Source organism: Diplotaxodon limnothrissa, linkage group LG9 (genome assembly GCF_057381915.1).
Source record: "Diplotaxodon limnothrissa isolate DT_005_m linkage group LG9, D_limnothrissa_male_GT1.1, whole genome shotgun sequence".
NCBI lineage: Eukaryota > Metazoa > Chordata > Actinopteri > Cichliformes > Cichlidae > Diplotaxodon > Diplotaxodon limnothrissa.
In genome coordinates, this window is record NC_140604.1 from 35,555,760 (window position 1) to 35,576,020 (window position 20,261).

At 41.9% G+C, this 20,261-nt stretch overlaps 1 protein-coding gene across 1 annotated transcript in view; it reads left to right on the forward strand.

Annotated features, from left to right (window-relative positions):
- The window catches only part of LOC146626028 (NACHT, LRR and PYD domains-containing protein 12-like), a 41,057-nt gene that overhangs the window by 14,643 nt on the left and 6,153 nt on the right, over positions 1-20,261 (forward strand). The window contains exons 5-13 of the mRNA XM_085363142.1: positions 2,471-2,644; positions 5,170-5,343; positions 7,595-7,771; positions 7,949-8,125; positions 9,820-9,999; positions 10,938-11,114; positions 13,272-13,448; positions 13,704-13,877; positions 14,952-14,989. Coding sequence (XP_085219268.1) covers positions 2,471-2,644; positions 5,170-5,343; positions 7,595-7,771; positions 7,949-8,125; positions 9,820-9,999; positions 10,938-11,114; positions 13,272-13,448; positions 13,704-13,877; positions 14,952-14,989 — 1,448 coding nt within the window. The remainder of the gene's footprint in view (positions 1-2,470; positions 2,645-5,169; positions 5,344-7,594; positions 7,772-7,948; positions 8,126-9,819; positions 10,000-10,937; positions 11,115-13,271; positions 13,449-13,703; positions 13,878-14,951; positions 14,990-20,261) is intronic.

Sequence of the window (20,261 nt, forward strand, 5' to 3'; positions counted from 1 at the left end):
CCAAACATGTTCTTTAAGGTTAAGGTCAGAAATTTGTGCAGGCCAGTCAATGTCTTCCATACCAAACTTGCTCATTCATGTCTTTATGGACCTTACTTTGTGCACTGGCGTGCACTGTGAGTACAGAATGGGGCCATTACCAAACTGTTCCCACAATGCTGGAAGAATGAAATTCTCCAAAATGTCTTGGCATGCTTAAGCTTACTGGAACTAAGGCTCTGAGCCCATAACCCCCCTCCACCAAACTTTAAACTTGGCACATTGTAGTCAGACAAGTACTGTTTACCTGGCAACCACCAAACCCAGACTTATCCATTGGACTGCCGGATGGATACGCGTGATTCGTCTATATTGCTTGAGAGTCCAATAGCAGAGTACTTTACAACACTGCATCTTAGATGCATTTGCTCAGCCATGAAAAACAATTCCATGAAGCTCTCTTAGCTGTGTTTTTGAGCTATTTTGAAGGCCACATGAAGTTTGGAGGTCTGCAGTGATTGACTGCAGAAAGTTGGCGACCTGCACTATGCGTTTCAGCATTCCTTAACCCTGCTCTTGGATTTTATGTAGTCTATACTCTGTGGCTGATTTGACTACATTCCCAAATGCTTTCACTTAGTGAGAAATTTTCACAATTGGACTTGCTCATCAGGTGGCATTCAATCACCACACATTGGAATTATAATCACAATACCTGGAATTCACAGAGCTCCTGAGAAGAACCTATTCTTTCACAAATATTTGTAGTAGCAGTACGCATGCCTGGGTGCTGGACTTTATACACCTGTGGCCATTAGTGATGGGTCAGTCGTGAACGAAATGGCTCTTAGAACCGGCTCTTTGACGTGAACAACGCGAGCCGGCTCCTTATCGCGTCACATTAGAAAGGTATAGTAATCATCCACAACTATTTTCAGTTGCGGATGATAAAGGATTCAGAAAGTTTATTCATGCAGGTCCATATGACAGAGAATATGCATGTTCTTTTTGTTTTCATATTTAATTTATATTTAATTGTGTTGTGGTTTGCAGTGTTTTGTGTTGTTTCACTTTAAATTTGTAAAAGGAAAAAGCTGAAAATTTAAATAGTTAAAAGTTGAAATATGAATAGTTGATTTTTGTATTATATGATTTATTTATTACATTTTATGTGGAGTGAATAAATAAAAGTATATTTACGGTGGCCCCTACAGACAAAGCACATACAAACTTCGAAACACGTACGAACTCTGAAGCACGTACAAACTCCAAAACACGTAAAAACACGTAAAAACTCCAAAACACGTAAAAACTCCAAAACACGTAAAAACTCCAAAACACGTAAAAACACGTGCAAACTCCGAAGCACGCACAAACTCCAAAACACGTGAAAACTCAGAATCACATAAAAACTCAAAACACGTACAAAAGACAACAGAAGTGCTCCAGGATGCTAGGGGGCAGTGTTGAACTTTTGTTACCTAGTGGCTACACAAGCCAGCAAGTACCAATGACCGGATTTGGTGTGTGGTAATAACAGGTAAATGAACGAAAAAAATTTTTAAATTATTTGACTATATATGAATGCTTGTGTATATATACACAAACAATACACATATGCTTTCATGCTTTCAATTGTGTAATTTAAGTGATCTAGGTAGCTCTGTTTTGGAAGTTCAGTTCATGCTAGAAATGTGTTTTGGAGTTTGTATGTGCTTTTTGGAGTTTGTACGTGTTTTGTCTCTAGGGGCCACCGCATATATTTATATATAAACATATATAAATAAAACCACTTTTTTGTTACATTAGTAATTCCTTTTGTGCATAATTTTATATTGTTGTTAATAATAAATAAATTAAAGCAACAAAACAACCTGAAGAGCCGGTTCGGAGCCGAAAGAGCCGGCTCTTTTTAGTGAGCCGAGCCGAAAGAGCCGGTTCTCTAAAAAGAGCCGGAAATCCCATCACTAGTGGCCATGGAAGTAATTGGAATACTTGAAGTCAATGATTTGGATGGATGAGTGAATACTTTTAGCAATATGGTGTATGTTAAATTATCTTCTGCTTTGAAATTTGTGTATTTACAACTTTGTGTGGAAAGAAAATGCACTGTACTTACAGAGAGATAGTAGTGTTTATGCATTTAACCAGGACAGCTAAGCACAAATAGTACCAGCATCGGAATAGCAGTCATGATATACCGATCTGCTGAAAAAGAAAGGGAGTTGAATTCAATGTACCCTTATTTATTCCTGAACTAACTGGCAGTGAGCAAACTCTGAAAACATTAGACAATATTGGACTCTTGCTTTGTATAAACATTAGAAAATAACAGAATCATTCTTGTGTCTCGTGTCAAACACCTGAACATGATCAGAGTTGAACCATAGATGTAAAGAGCAGATGTTCATTAGATTATGGTGGCAGAAAGTTTTGTTGTCATATGTCTTGTGCGTTTACAATAACTCATTTATATATTCTCTAATCACAGACTGACTCATTGTGTACTCTCAGACGCTCACTGTGAGGTTGTGGCCTCAGCTCTGAAGTCTAACCCCTCTCATCTAACAGAGCTGGACATGAGTAAAAACAACCTGGAGGATTCAGGGGTGAAACTGCTCTCAGCTGGACTGGAGAGTCCAAACTGTCAGCTGAAGACTCTGAGGTCAGTTCACTGACTTCAGCTGTTTTTTGTTTGTTTGTATATTTCAGATAATATGAAACAATATTTATTTTTAAAATGTTCATGATTTTCCGTAACACAAATCTGAAGACATTTCAGTGCATCTAAAAAATGTTATGTCTTTCTTAGTGACCAAACATATGTTTTTCCTTTTGGCTCCAAGTAGAACTTAAAGATATGAAAAGAGATTAACTAACCACTGACACAAGTTGAAATGTTTGACGGGACAGTTTTTAAGCCTCCAAAGGTTTATGTTGTGCTCCATCAGTTAGTGAAGATGAAGTCAGGATGTGAATGAGGCTTTTGACAATCTAATGATAGCAGATAAAGGCAGGCTGCTTAGACTGCGCATCTGTATAAATATATATTTAGAGACATGGCTCAAATAGAATGTAAAAAAGATGAATGCAAAAGCTAATAAAGGTACAGTTAGGAGCTCTTTCTCAGATGACTGTGTTTGAGTTGTGAAATTGTGCATATATTGCATGAAGAAATATTTGATGAGTAAGAAATATGAAAGTTTAAACAGCACCGCAAACATATACAGTGGGGCAAAAAAGTATTTAGTCAGCCACCGATTGTGCAAGTTCCCCCACTTAAAATGATGACAGAGGTCAGTAATTTGCACCAGAGGTACACTTCAACTGTGAGAGACAGAATGTGAAAAAAAATCCATGAATTCACATGGTAGGATTTGTAAAGAATTTATTCATAAATCAGGGTGGAAAATAAGTATTTGGTCACCTCAAACATGGAAAATCTCTGGCTCTCACAGACCTGTAACGTCTTCTGTAAGAAGCTTTTCTGTCCCCCACTCGTTACCTGTATGAATGGCACCTGTTTGAACTCATCATCTGTATAAAAGACACCTGTCCACAGCCTCAAACAGTCAGACTCCAAACTCCGCCATGGCCAAGACCAAAGAGCTCTCGAAGGACACCAGGAAAAGTATTGTAGACCTGCACCAGACTGGGAAGAGTGAATCTACAATAGGCAAGCAGCTTGGTGTGAAAAAATCAACTGTGGGAGCAATCATCAGAAAATGGAAGACATACAAGACCACTGATAATCTCCCTCGATCTGGGGCTCCACGCAAGATCTCATCCCGTGGGGTCAAAATGATCATGAGAACGGTGAGCAAAGATCCCAGAACCACACGGGGGGACCTGGTGAATGACCTGCAGAGAGCTGGGACCAAAGTAACAAAGGTCACCATCAGTAACACACTACAACGGCAGGGAATCAAATCCCGCAGTGCCAGACGTGTTCCGCTGCTGAAGCCAGTGCATGTCCAGGCCCGTCTGAAGTTTGCCAGAGAGCACATGGATGATACAGCAGAGGATTGGGAGAATGTCATGTGGTCAGATGAAACCAAAGTAGAACTTTTTGGTATAAACTCAACTCGTCGTGTTTGGAGGAAGAAGAATACTGAGTTGCATCCCAAGAACACCATACCTACTGTGAAGCATGGGGGTGGAAACATCATGCTATGGGGCTGTTTTTCTGCCAAGGGGACAGGACGACTGATCCGTGTTAAGGACAGAATGAATGGGGCCATGTATCGTGAGATTTTGAGCCAAAACCTCCTTCCATCAGTGAGAACTTTGAAGATGAAACGAGGCTGGGTCTTCCAACATGACAATGATCCAAAACACACCGCCCGGGCAACAAAGGAGTGGCTCCGTAAGAAGCATTTGAAAGTCCTGGAGTGGTCTAGCCAGTCTCCAGACCTCAACCCCATAGAAAATCTGTGGCGGGAGTTGAAAGTCCGTGTTGCTCGGCGACAGCCCCAAAACATCACTGCTCTCGAGAAGATCTGCATGGAGGAATGGGCCAAAATACCAGCTACTGTGTGTGCAAACCTGGTAAAGACCTATAGTAAACGTTTGACCTCTGTTATTGCCAACAAAGGTTATGTTACAAAGTATTGAGTTGTATTTTTGTTATTGACCAAATACTTATTTTCCACCCTGATTTACGAATAAATTCTTTACAAATCCTACCATGTGGATTCATGGATTTTTTTTCACATTCTGTCTCTCACAGTTGAAGTGTACCTCTGGTGCAAATTACTGACCTCTGTCATCATTTTAAGTGGGGGAACTTGCACAATCGGTGGCTGACTAAATACTTTTTTGCCCCACTGTATATATGTTGTGTTACTGCTGCTCATTTAAAACTGACAAGATGTACAAGTCATTTACAAAGCCAGCAGGCTCTGACTACAAAGATTTGAGAAAGTCAAGTATTAAATCAAATATGACTGAAAGTACTCATTGAGATGTTCAAATGTATTGTAAATGTATTGTATCTATAACTAGTGAGTCCTGGCAGTCTGACCTACCTGCTGTTTGTGTCTAAGAAGGAGACAAGTGGAATGGTGATTGGTAATAGCAGAATGATTTACGATGCGTGCATTGTTTGTTGGAAATAATAAGAACATTTGATAAGAACATATAAGAATGAATCACAAATTATTTTGTCTATATGTTTTGTTCTTTATTCAGATTGAAGGACTGCTGGTTGTCAGTTAACAGCTGTGAGTCTCTGCTGTCTGCTCTGGATTCCAGTCCTTCCCATCTGAGAGAACTTGACCTGAGTAAAAACCATCTGCATGATTTACATGTGAAACAACTGTGTGGTTTTCTGGAGAGTCCACACTGTAGACTGGAGACTCTGAGGTTAATCACCATGTTTAACTTTTTGTGCTAGGATGAATATAATGTGAAAGCTGTGGTCACACTAAATTCAAAATCCACCCTGGGGATCTTCATGTTAAAGTCCATTCTCTTCTTTAGTTGTTTAGTTCATTCACTGAAGCAAAAACCTAAAATAATTGTTCTCAACTTATGACCCAACTTAGCCTGCTATGGCTCCTGAACTTTATTAATTCAGAGAGGGCTCCCTGATTAACTGTATACTGTTCTTTCAGTTCTAAGTGCATAACAGGTTTGACATTAACCACTGAATTATTCATTGTATAGTTCATATAATTATGATTGACAGAAAACTATTTTGAATAGTTAAAGATTTTGATTATTTTCAGCAAAGAAAATACGAAAAATGCCATTGGCTTAAGCTTCAGTTTGAAAATATGTTATGTTGGTATCTTAATTGAACAGTAAACTCCATATCTTTGGCTTTGGAGAGATGGCCATGCAAAACAGCACATTTAAGGCAAGAGGACAGACAAAAAACACCTGTTCTGTGAATTCAGCTATCAAGGTTAAGTCACAGAGTATTTCTCCTAGCTTATTTCTTCCACTGAGGAAGCTATCAGTCTGAGCACTGCAACATGCTTTAAACAGAGAGGTTGGAGCTTATATAACATAAGACACTGACATAATTTTTTTAATTCGGTTTGGATTTATTTAGCATCATGAGATATGTAAAACAACAAAACAGAATCCTCTTTATCATCTACAATACAAAGCTGTTCTGACATGAAATAGTAAATATATTATAAATATACAATAAATATAAAACAGCGGGGAAGAGGAACAGTGATGAAGGGCAAAAAACAAAAACCAACAAAAGCAGACAAAAAATACATATATCAATCACCTGGATCACCTGTTGAGAAAGAAAAAAGAGAAAACAACCAAAAAAGACAGAACAATACAATAAAGAACGTCATTGCAATGATCTATGTGAATATAACAGTAAATACTAAATGTTAAACATTGTTGTGCAACACGTAAGATCGACAGAACACAGTGTGCTTTGAGGTAGCAGCCAAAAAGGGTGTAGTTTGTGTCTGTGAGCAACCGTGTGTAACCTGTGAGCATGAGCGCCCTTGTATTTAAAAGGTTCCTTCATGTAACGATCTCTTAGAGGGTGTGTGTGTGTGTGGGGGGGGGGGGCATAGCCCCGTCCTCCAGGGCATGAAGCAGGTATGGAGGAGATCCAGGCTCCAGACATCCAGAGGCCCTCAGAGCACAAGAGAACAAGGAAGACCAATGGAGGGGCAACCTTGCCACTCTCCCGGAAAGAGCTGAGGAGAGCCCCAGATGAGGGGTTACTCAGCATCCCCGGAGCAGAAGCCAGGGGGGGTTGCAGTGACGCGCCCGTGAGCTTCGCCGGCAGCCAGCTGTGCCTGAGTGACCAAGCTCCAGGCAGAGAGGCTGAGGGCACCCCACCTCCGAAGGGGCCCGAGCGAGCCCCAGGTTCCAGGCCCTGATAAGCAGCCACCAGGAGTGAGCTGGTGCGTACCCGGACACCCATCCCTGGACACAAAGAACCACCAATGCACTCATGTCTGAGACCCTGTACACACAATCACACTCCCCAAGCGTACTCTATACCCCAGGTCTAGGTACCCTTGCCCCTGGAGGGGGAAACTGCACCCAGACCCAGGTAGTGTTACCGTCTTCCCTGGGGTGGAGAAAAGCAGACCGCCCCGACTCCGCAGCAGCAGGGAGGCCCCACATTTCAGACCCTAATCGGACGTCCAACTCCTCCTCCCAGCCCCCCCGCCCCAACAGGCAACAGAGAATGTGGGTGTGTGAAGACTCCAAAGGAAGCTAACAAACTCTTAAATTATTATTAGACTCATTATTAGACTCAGTTGTCTTCTCTCAAACTGTAACATATCACAGAAACTGAAGAATTAACATTATTTAATTTAAGAACCCCTCCTTTGTCTGTATAACAGCTTAGTCCAGCTGTTATACAGCTGCACTGTCATTCTTCCATGCTCAGCCCACTTTCCTGTCTGCTTTTCACACCTCCCTATCAGTAAAGGCAGAAATGCAGAAAAATCTCAGACAGTTTTTTTTCCCTGTATAATGTTATTAAAATTAAAAACATGTCTGAGAGTTTGAGTGCTTCTGACAGAATCGTCTTGGTTTTATTTATTTATTTATTTATTTTACTAAACCTCTTCTTACACAGAAAAATGTTCTGCATAATGAATTGTTTGTTTTTATTCAGACTGGGAGGCTGCCGTTTGTCAGAGAGCAACTGTACCTCTCTAGTGTCAGCGCTGAAATCCAACCCCTCACATCTAAGAGAACTAGACCTGAGCTCTAATGACAACATGCAGGATTCAGGAGTAAAGCAGCTGTGTGGTTTTCTGGAGAATCCACACTGTCGACTGGAGACTCTGAGGTTGGACACAGTGTTTTAGTTTTGTGCCAAGATGAATATGATGCGAAAATTTGCACTAAATTGGAGATGCAATTTAGAATGATCAATTCATAATTATGTCTGAACATATTACAAAACACTGAATAAGTTCAAACAACGGTTTTGGTTACATTGTTTTTTGTTTCCAATTGTATTCAGATTGGAACGCTGCAGTTTGTCAGAGATCAGCTGTGCTGCTCTTGTCTCAACTCCTATATCCACACCCTCCCATCTGAAACATCTGGACCTGAGTGAAAACAGGAACCTGCAGGATTCAGGTGTGGAGCTGCTGTGTGGTTTTCTGGAGAGTCCACACAGTATACTGGAGACTCTGAGGTCAGACACAGTGTTTTAGTTTTGTGCCAAGATGAATATGATGTGAAAATTGTGCTGACACTAAACTAAAATGATAGGGCTGATATTATACTGATCCATACTGAGCATCTGGAGCATATGGTGTATGGACGATCTGATATCCTCGTGTTGGCGTTGTTCCCTCGTCATCAATACAACAATAATGTTGTTCCAGGTTCAACATTACAAGTGACCAATCACCTTCTCCTGACATCATCTGCGACCTCGAAAAAAACAAACACCTTCAAAAAATCTACTTCACTTGCGAGAAGAGAAACCGCCTCTGTAAGGACAATATGTATAATGCTTACCGTTTATTAAAGAAAAGTATCCTGAAATTCAAAGAAATCAAGTTCCTGTATCGGCGGACAGAAGCGGTTGTGAATTAGATTTTTTTAAGGTGGTATTTTTCAAAGGCACAAAAGGGGGACGTCACAACAATGTGATTGGTCACTTGCAATGTTGAACCTGGAACAACATTTATTATGATGATGTGGGAACAACACCGACACGAGGATATCAGATCATCCTATGGGGACATAGTTAGGTTTTGTATTGTTGATTGTCATTTATGCTTAGAAATATCTGCTCATATATGCTTAAGAGTTTTATAATTAGTTGTAGATTGGTAGAGGTTTGATCCTTGATAGTCTGCAAACTTTGTGCGCATTAGAGAGCACTCTGGGAGCATGGGAGAGGTCGTACCTTCTCTTATTGTTTTATGGTAGGATAAACGTGGCTATATCTGTTTTAGGCTAAGTGCCTTTTGTTTAGATGAACCGCTGGACTTCCAGACCAGCAGGTTTAGGGAAGTCATTTATGGGGTCACACTCTGACCCCACCCCCACACACACACACACACACACACACACACACACACACACACACACACACACACACTTACACAATGCACAGACAAGGTACTCTTTGTATGTAGACGTCATATGTTAATGAAGCTATGTATATTCATGTAACCTCAATAAAAGAGCAGTGTTACGGGGGAGCGGACGAGAGCAACTGGGGTCAAGCAAAGGAACGGCGTTTGTCCGGTTCTCTCCCGTGCACGAGAAACATGAAGAACTTTGCCTACTTCGTGTCTTGCTTGCTGTGTAATTATATTGTCTTCAACGTTCCAGCGAATAGGTTCAAGCTACAAACCTATCAATAGTCTTCTATTATTTATTGCAGCAGAACAATGTTGAGATTTGAAAAGTTAAAACAATGATACTCTTGATAACTTGTGGCTCACAGTGTGTATCCAGCCTGCCAAAGGGTTCTAACTTGCCTGCTGACCGTTCCCATCTCAGAGAGAGTTGACATTGATTGATTGTGCATTGTTTTTACTCACAGTTAGCATAAGACATTGCAGCATAACTCTTCATAAAATGTACTTTGTGACAAAGCCAGACTTCAGGAACATGAGGGTAAATAAGTAGGATGGTAACCTTCCATAAAAATCTTCTATGGATAATACTTGGTAAATATCCAGAAAACTTCACTTAACATTTAAATCTATCGGACATTTAAATAAAACCAAAAATCATGTTTAACAAGAAAACATTCCGTATTACAACAGCTGTTTGGGGTTTCTGCTCTCTAATCTTCTGCATCAAGGTTATCAAAGACTGAACGATTTCAAGAACTTTAACTAATAATATATATTTTTCTTTTTTCAGATTAAAGAACTGCAGGTTGTCAAAGATCAGCTGTTCTTATCTGGTCTCAGCTCTTGCTAAGTCCAACTCCTCCCATCTGAGAGAGCTTGATGTGAGCCACAACAACACACTATTGGATTCAGGAGTGAAGCAGCTGTGTGGTTTTCTAGGGAGTCCACACTGTAGACTGGAAACTCTGAGGTCAGTCACCATGTTTTAGCTGTGCTGAGACAAATATGTGAAAGCTGTGCTGACATTAAACTGCAGACATGTGGCTGACGTTATACTGAATCACAGTAAGAATCACAGCATGTGTAATAATTGCACATTTTCATTACCTTTATGCTTCTAAAAGGCATGCTGGGTAGCTACAGCTGTGAGAGGCGCAATTGCCACAGAACTCTCAAGAAAGGAAACATGGAAAGGAGGGTCAAGAAAAGAGGCCGGAACTAAGCTCAACTGCAACAGAGGAACCGTCCTCTAGACATTTTTTGTTTTTAAACCTCATATTCTCAGATAGGATTGTATTGGAATATTCCTGAGAATTACAAAAGAAACTGAAAGTCTGGTACAAAATAGAAAACTTCCAAAAATTCCTGAACTGAAGTCAGGGCTTTAAAAAAATGCCTAATTTTACTTAGTTTAAAATTAGTTTTACTAATTTATTACTGATAGTTATTTATTTTACTCGATAAAAAATGCAACGCTCCCATACCCACCCGTCTGACAACGAGCCAGCTATAACAACAGCTGGCTATAAGCTAATGCTGTGCCAGACAATGCTCAACTTCAGTGTTCTAAAAACACACACCCACCAATAAACAGTTTGATTGCATTCTCACATCATATGAGTGTTTATTTGCTAATTCTCTTGTCCAAAATTTTTCATTCTGTAAATTCTTTTCCAAATTCAACCAGAAGGTTGGAAACTTGGAGATTTATAATACAACCAGTTTCTAAAGATGTAACAAGTGGTGGAGCTGCAGACTTTTTTGGTTTGACTGTTTCAACCTGCATCCTTTTGGTTTGAGTTGTTTGAAGTTTCTGTTTTCTGAATTTTTACATTTTGTAACGTCTTCAGCCCCGAAAAGATCCCAAAGCTTTGTCTGATAAACGTACCTATTTTATTCTTTATCCAGACTGGGGAACTGTGGTTTGTCAGAAATCAGCTGTGATTATCTGGCCTCAACTCTAAAGTCCAGACCCTCTCATCTAAGAGAACTTGACCTAAGTGGCAATAAAAATCTGCAGGATTCTGGAGTAGAGCAGCTGTGTGGTTTTCTGGAGAGCCCACACTGTCGACTGGAGACTTTGAGGTCAGACACAGTTGTGATGCAACATAATATCCAATATTATAAGGGTAAAGCCAAGGATCTTCAGTCACTGTAGCATGTTGATGCTTTAAATCAGATTCAGACAATGCTGTTGACATTGATGTACTTTCTGTACCTTTCTAGCTACAGTTTTAGATAACATCTGTCTCTGTTTGGAGTTCAAAGATGATGAGGACAAGGGGGTGTCCAAATTCATGGGCTGCATCCTCTTGAGGCCGCATTTGTAGGCCGATTACGTCACAGCGACGCGACGAAGGCTGTCCAAATTCTTGGCTCCGACAAATGCAGCCAACAAATGCATCCTCCTTTCCCCCGAATTTAAAGGATGGGTCGGGTGTGTCCTTCGTGGCCCACCATATCCCAGAATTCATAGCGTGGCCCAGCCAAACTCCAGTTTCCAACAATGGCGGCTGCTACTAAGTTTTAAAATTACTCTTATTAATCTTTCTTTCTTTCTTTTTTTTTGGCCTGTCCCGTTTGGCTCTTTTGCATCAGAATTGTTGTCTAAAGGCAAAGAAAGATGCCCAACGGATTTACTTTACCAAACTGACCATCCCAGCCTTGCCGTAATGGTCCATTTGATTCACCTTTTATTGTTTATTTTATTTTCACTTACTGAATACGGGACAGACTTGACTGGAGGAAAGAAGGGGAGAAAGAAAGAGGGAAAGAGAAACAGCTGAGAAGAGGGACGGGGGAGAAGGGCAAAAGACAAAAACCAACAGAACGGGCAGAGAAAAAAAAAATGCATATATCAATCACCTGGATCACCTGCTGAGAAAGAAAAAAGAAAACAAGCAGAAGAGAACAAGAGTAATAGAATAAACAACATCACAATGATATATGGGAATATGACAGTAAAGTCAGGACACTGGAGTTTACTCCAGTGTCCTGTTATATTTTAGATTGCAAGGAGCAGACGGCCGAGTTTATTAAACTCCACCGAGACAGCGGTGACGCAAATCTGAAGGCTGGACTGTCCCATTGCACTGCAGTTTACTTTCAGCCTACCCAACCTTCTGAGGACCCAGCCTTCGCGGTCTACGTGGGCCGGGTCCTCAGGAGGACGCAGCCTATGAATTTGGACACCCCTTAACCTTAGTTACTCTAGGCCAGAATAATAGTCTACAGTGGTCTATTAATGCAAACACAAAAGAATAATAAACAGACGTGGGATGAACAAAAGATACCAGAAATGAACCAAAAATGTTTTTGTTCAAGAGGTGTGTCATAACTACTGGACAGACTCACGCGCAGACAGAGTTCTTTGCAAACAAAAGAAGACAATTTATTTACAACAGGGAACACACCCTTTAGCGCTATACTTTGAGTCGGCTCCAGGGAGAGGGGGCAATCCACACACACGCTTCCTCTTCAGCACAGTCACCGCCAGAGCACCTCCACACACACACACTCACTCCTTTTCAGCCGCACTAGCTCCAAAACTCCACTCATGCAGGGTCCGTAATCTGGTCCAGAAGGGGGATATCTACACACAGAATACAACAGTTAGTTCCACAGGCAAACATACACAAGGCGCTCTTTTGATCAAGCCAAGAGCACGAACTCAGGAGATTCCACATTCCAGCGGCGAGCTACTCTGTGCCACTGCCTTAAATAGCAGCTGGGGAACTCAGCCAGATCAGCAGCAGGTGGTGACAATCACACGGGTGTGTGGGCCAAGAGCGAGAGCCCGTAACGAGCTCCGCCCAGGCAGGAGGAAAAACAACAACAACACCTGTAGCCAGCATGAGCCAGCCAGAGAAACAAGGGGACCGTGACAAGATGTCTGTTCAAGAGATGTCTGTTGTTTCTAGACTCCTGAAATGTGTATGAGCTACAATAAAGCTATGAAATGACACATTGTGCAACAACAATAATAATACTAACATCAAGTTAGTACAACTTATGAAAAAGAAATATTAATGGACAAAAACACTGACTTCATCTACAATAAATTCTTTCAAAAACAATGGTTAAGGATTTGAAATTAATGACTTATTAGTTTTATCTGACAGATATTCATTTGCAGTTGTTTTCATTTAATAACCATTTTTCTGTTCTCCCTCTGAATGATGAAAAACTGAACGATTTCAAGCAGAAACTTTTGAGCTTACAAATGTGTTTTGTTTTATTCAGACTGGAGGACTGCAGCTTGTCTGAACACAGCTGCAGATTTCTGGTGTCAGCTCTGAAGTCCAACCCCTCCTTTCTTAGAGAGCTGGACCTGAGCTCCAACTACAAACTGCAGGATTTAGGAGTGGAGCGTTTGTGTGGTTTTCTGGAGAGTCCACAGTGCAGACTGGAAACTCTGAGGTCAGTCACCATGTTTTCAAGTTTTGTTTTCCACTGACCTGCAGACATAAGACTGATATACTGACCCACACTGTGGTTCTTCATAATGGAGTCTTAATTGTTAAAGTTGGAGATAAAAAGGTTGGCTCTAAAAGGATAAAAACATGTCAATCTGTGGCCACAGGCATGTTTAATAAAAGTAAACAATAAACAATAACTATATGATTTCAAGAATAAGTTTGTACAATAACCTTAAATCTTTTGCTTTTTACTCAGACTGGAGTACTGTGGTCTGTCAGAGATCAGCTGTGAGTATCTGGCTTCAGCACTAAAGTCCAGCCCGTCCTATCTGAGCGAGCTGCGCCTGAGAGGAAACAACCTGCAGGAATCGGATCTGAAGCAGCTGTCTGAGCTTGTGGAGAATCCACAGTGGAGACTGGAGACTCTGGGGTCAGTAGAGGGTCGCAGTTTTTTTTAGTTAAATAACACTAAGCTGAAAGTAGATGTAAAAAATGTTTGACTAAAATAAAAATAAAAAGTTGACTTTAGAAAAAAACTCATTGAGATGATATTGTTTAATACATTACCTGAAATTAAGAAAAACAAGCACAGAAAATGAGTTTAGTTTTTCTCATAGTTGGCTGTGTGGCAGGCAAGCAGAAGTGGTGGACCCAAAATTGCAGGACTCTTAGAGATGGGAATAAACTGAAAACGCAGCTTTATTGCTGGAGGAATGATTCACGAAATAAAACTTACAAAAACAAAACTCTAAACCGAGGTGCTGGAGGACAGGACATTACAAACACACAGCAAGTTGAGGGTACGACACGACACTGACACAGAGAAACACAGGGCTTAAATACACAGATGGCAGTAATCAAGGGATGAGAGACAGGAGGGGAACACACCTGGGAGAAATCACAGCTGACAAGACAGGGGAAACGTAAACTGGCACACTCACATACGACACAGACCTTCACAATAAAACAGGAAACTCAGACACATGGAACCAGAAAAGACATTGAACTAAACAGACAGATTCACAAACAGACGTGGTGACACCATAGACAGACAGATACAGACGCAGACTCAGAGGCAGACCGAATAGAACACGTAGAACTCAAACAATAATAATAATAATCATGATAATAAATTGGAAAATGTTAATAATAAACTTAAAGCGCTGGGTCACCGACCCAGGACCATGACAGTTTTAGTCTTTTGTCAGTCTGGTCAGATCTGACAAATCAAGCTTCAAGTCCATATTTTTAAGTTCAGCTGAACCAATTTAAAAAATGTGTTTAATAAATATTCACTATTTTTTGTTGTTGCTGTGTTTAGATAAAGATCCTATAAAATTGTAGAGCAACCCAACAAAGCAAAGATCTCCTTTGTGCAGAACTTTCTGACTGAAGAGAAAAAAATAAATTTTTAAATGTAATTTTTAAAAAATTAATAAAGCTGAGCTGAAGCTTCAAGCAAAGATGGATTATTCTACTCAAATTCTTCTGTTTGTATCTGCAGGGTTGACAGGATGATTGAACCTTCCAATGAAAACGCCTGTGAGTACTGACATGATGTCTCCTATTCACCAATATTTTATTAACAGCATCAAATATGTATATGACTGTGTGCTTATTTTAACATAGAAATCCTATAAATAATGTTGTATGGAGGTGTGGAAAATATTTGAAAAATGTATTTCAAACATGCTAAAATGCCACAAGGTCTAAATAAAAAGGCCATAAAACATTTTAACATCTTAAACATCTTAAAATTCAAAATTGCAATTTGATGATGAACAGGTTTATTTCATGTTTTAGAAATCATAATAGTTAGAAGGTTACTACTTGGAACTCCTGAACTCCTCCTAGATATCTTTTCTTAGCCGGCTGCACTCAAACGCTGGACGTGGAGAAGCTCATAGCTGATGTCAGACACTAACCCAGCAGCTTCACTGCATCAGAACCTTTTGACACTTCCACTCTCATATTTCGAGTTCAGCGCATAAACTTTGAAACAGCCTTCCTGCATCATCCCGTGAGGTCGACTGAGTATTCAGGCTGTTTCTTGCACACCCCATCATTGGATCACAGCAAATGTTTCTATGCAAATATTTATTGAGAATGCACGATTGCATCTTTGTTGGGATATGCACACCTCTTTAATGTGTTTTCAACCAACCTGTGAATCCCCTTTGTGACTGTGCGCTTCGAAGAGTGCTCTCCTTATAGAGTTATTGTTATCTTTTAAAAATAGATGAGTGAGACGCACGTTCAGCTACAGAGGGCAGTACAACTGCCTGCTCTAATTAAATGGTTCAAGGTTCTTTATTTGTCACATGCATAGTTATACAAGTATAACACACAGTGAAATGTAACATGACACGCTCCTCGACATGTGCAAGAATGGAGGGGGGGGGGGGGGTGTATATATATATATATATATATATATATATATATATATATAAATAAAACACCCAGCACGCCCCTGCGGGCGGTTTATCCATCAAGCTCGGGTCCTCTACCAGAGGCCTGGGAGCTTGAGGGTCCTGCGCAGTATCTTAGCTGTTCCCAGGACTGTGCTCTTCTGGACAGAGATCTCCGCTGTTGTTCCTGGGATCTGCTGGAGCCACTCGCCTAGCTTGGGAGTCACCGCACCTAGTGCTCCGATTACCACGGGGACCACCGTTACCTTCACCCTCCACATCCTCTTGAGCTCTTCTCTGAGCCCTTGGTATTTCTCCAGCTTCTCGTGTTCCTTCTTCCTGATATTGCTGTCATTCGGAACCGCTACATCGATCACTACGGCCGTCTTCTTCTGTTTGTCTACCACCACTATGTCCGGTTGGTTAGCCACCACCATTTTGTCCGTCTGTATCTGGAAGTCCCACAGGATCTTAGCTCGGTCATTCTCCACCACCCTTGGGGGCATCTCCCATTTTGACCTCGGGACTTCCAGGTTATACTCGGCACAGATGTTCCTGTACACTATGCCGGCCACTTGGTTATGGCGTTCCATGTATGCCTTGCCTGCTAGCATCTTGCACCCTGCTGTTATGTGCTGGATTGTCTCTGGGGCATCTTTACACAGCCTGCACCTGGGGTCTTGCCTGGTGTGATAGACCCCAGCCTCTATGGATCTTGTGCTCAGAGCTTGTTCTTGTGCTGCCATGATTAGTGCCTCTGTGCTGTCTTTCAGTCCAGCTTTGTCCAGCCACTGGTAGGATTTCTGGATATCAGCCACCTCCTCTATCTGCCGGTGGTACATACCGTGCAGGGGCCTGTCCTTCCATGATGGTTCCTCGTCTCCCTCCTCTTTCTTGGGTTTCTGCTGCCTGAGGTATTCACTGAGCACTCGGTCAGTTGGGGCCATCTTCCCAATGTATTCTTGGATGTTCCTTGTCTCATCCTGGACTGGACATATATATATATATATATATATATATATATATATATATATATATATATATTAGGGGTGCAACGATATTCGTATCGATATTGAACCGTTCGATACAGTGCTTTCGGTTCGGTACGCATATGTATCGAACAATACAACATTTGTAATTTATTTTATCAACTTTCCTTCTGACGATGCTGTCTGTGTTGAGCGCTCAGTGAATCTGCGTTCAACTACTCTGCCTAGGGTCGACAGTGCAGCCTAGGCGGAGTAGTCGAACGCAGATTCACTGAGCGCTCAACACAGACAGCATCGTCAGAAGGAAGAGCGCAGGGCAAGCTAGCGAGACAGAAGTTAAGCTCTCCTTACAACATAGACCTCCCCCACCCTCATTCAGATCTGGCGTTTGGAATTATTTTGGTTTTCATGTGACGTATGACCCTGAAGGTAAGCGAGTCATGGACTAAAGTAAAACAGTATGTTGGATGTGCCATGCAATGCTCAATTACATGGGTGGGAACTAGTGTGTTAGCGCAGTTAGCTCGTTAACGTGTTGGCCGTCTAGCCCCATGCACGGAGCGATCGGCGGTAGCTCGTTAACGGAGATTTGCCGTGTTGTGGCGTTAAGGTCATTTCAACGAGATTAACCTGAAAGCACTAGTGGGAACACAACGAATATGACTGCACATTTACTCCGACATCATCCTATTGCAAAGACAAGTGGAAGCAGAAAAAAAAAAAAAAAAAGCATGCTACTAACTTTAGCCGAGTCATTTAGACAGCTGTTTAATATGCTGCTGAGAATATAGCCCAGAAGAAGCGGATAGTATAGCTTTTATTTTGGAAAGAGACATTTCTCTGTAATAAACTCTCTTTTCCAAAGATGAGTGATTCCTAGCAATATCGCTAGCCCGACGTCCCGGAGCTAGCGATTTTTTCAGTCGGGGTACCAAAATCTATCTCTTCCCTGCCCGTCGGGCTATCGTAGGAAGGAAAAATATATGTCAATGCTTTTGCATTCTTTCGGAAATGTAGCTGGGTAATTATGTCATTGGCATCGGTGAGCCACTGTCAATATGTGACATATTGAAGTCGCGTTTGAATTTGCGCTTGTTTTTTGCTTTCACTTTGCAATCGTGCGAACTGTGTATAGAGAGCGACAGCACTGATCTGTGAGTGATGATAATTTGCGCACCAATTCCTCTGACATCGTCTTATTAATCGTTAGCTTACTATGCAAACATGACAAGTGAAATCTCCCGCAGCTTAAACATGTGAGAGGTTGATCGCGCAGAGAATCGCTGAGCTTATGTGAGTGCGTGTGTAAAAGCAGCAGGATATATATTTCAGTTCTGCTGAGCCAAATAAGACAGGTCAGGGTGAAGAAGTGACAGCCAAAGAAAAGCTTACCACAAAACGGAGAAGTTATGACAAATCAGACTATAAGGCAAAAAGAAAGTGCAGCTTTATGGTTTCATGGACAAAAGAATTTCTGTGGCTGCAAAATGACGAGCTAAATAACCAGGGCTGCACATAAGTGGTCCGCAGGTGCATATTCGCTGTCAAAATAAAAAACACGCACAAGGGTTAGGGTTAAATTTAAAAACTGTACTTTTGAGTTAAAATATATATTTATAATTTTAATAAATGACAAATTAAAAATGCATGAACATTTTTTTTGTATCGAAAAAATATCGAACCGTGACACCAAAGTATGGCAGCACGGTGGCACGGTGGTTAGCACTGTTGCCGCACAGCAAGAAGGTCCTGAGTTCAATTCCACCATCAGGCTGGGGTCTTTCTGTGTGGAGTTTGCATGTTCTCCCCGTGTTTGCGTGGGTTCTCTCCGGGTACTCCAGCTTCCTCCCACCGTCCAAAGACATGCAGCTTGTGGGGATAGGTTAATTGGATAATCCAAATTGTCACTAGGTGTGAATGTGCAAATGAATGTGAGTGTGAATGGTTGTCTGTCCCTGTGTGTTAGCCTTGCGACAGACTGGCGACCTGTCCAGGGTGTACCCCGCCTCTCGCCCTATGACAGCTGGGATAGGCTCCAGCGCCCCCCGCGACCCTGAAAAAGGATAAGCGGAAGTGAATGGATGGATGGATGGACACCAAAGTATCGAACCGAACCGAACCGTGAATTTTGTGTATCGTTGCACCCCTAATATATATATATATATATATATATATATATATATATATAAAAAAAAAACACCCAGCACGCCCCTGCGGGCGGTTTATCCTTCAAGCTCGGGTCCTCTACCAGAGGCCTGGGAGCTTGAGGGTCCTGCGCAGTATCTTAGCTGTTCCCAGGACTGCGCTCTTCTGGACAGAGATCTCCGATGTTTTTCCGGGGATCTGCTGGAGCCACTCGCCTAGCTTGGGAGTCACCGCACCTAGTGCTCCGATTACCACGGGGACCACCGTTACCTTCACCCTCCACATCCTCTCGAGCTCTTCTCTGAGCCCTTGGTATTTCTCCAGCTTCTCGTGTTCCTTCTTCCTGATATTGCTGTCATTGGGAACCGCTACATCGATCACTACAGCCGTCTTCTTCTGTTTGTCTACCACCACTATGTCGTAGTGGTTAAATAGCGTAGTGGTTAAACTACACGCCTTTGGAACAGAGGATCGCAAGTTCGATTCCTGCCTGGGGCGTCTGTATCCAGTAAGGGTCCTAAGGCTAGACCCCCTATGCTAAGCAAGCCTACCGCAGACATGAGCGAGACAGATAAATATGAAGGCATGCCGGCTCGGACGTCGCCCGGATCAACAAGGTCCGCGTCAGGTGTTGAGGAACCAGGGCACCCTGACGAAAAGTGGGCTACTGGAACAAGAAGGCATCGGTGGGCAAGGGACGAAAACAGGGCGTTGTTGGAATGCTACTACGCAAGTAACCCCGGCGGAAGGGGCTACATGAATAGGATGAGGGACCTATGGATATATATATATGTATATATATATATATATATATATATATATATATCTTAGCCTGTTCATCTTAGTAAGATGAACAGGCACATGGGTCAATACATGAGCGGGACACAGAAAGGAATTGGCAAGGATACCAGAGGTGCAAAACACCAGCTACTGGTAGACAGAACAATCAGCCGAGACTGCAAGACCAGACTGACCAACCTGTGCACTGCCTGGATTGATTACAAGAAGGCCTATGACTCAATGCCCCACAGCTGGATACTGGAATGCCTAGAATTGTACAAGATCAATGGGACCCTAAGAGCCTTCATCAAGAACTCAATGGGGATGTGGCGTACAACACTAGAGGCCAACTCCAAGCCCAAGTCACCATCAAGTGCGGGATCTACCAAGGAGATGCTCTGTCCCCACTGCTGTTCTGCATAGGCCTGAACCCCCTCAGTGAGATCATTAACAAGACTGGCTACGGATACCGACTACGGAATGGAGCAGTTG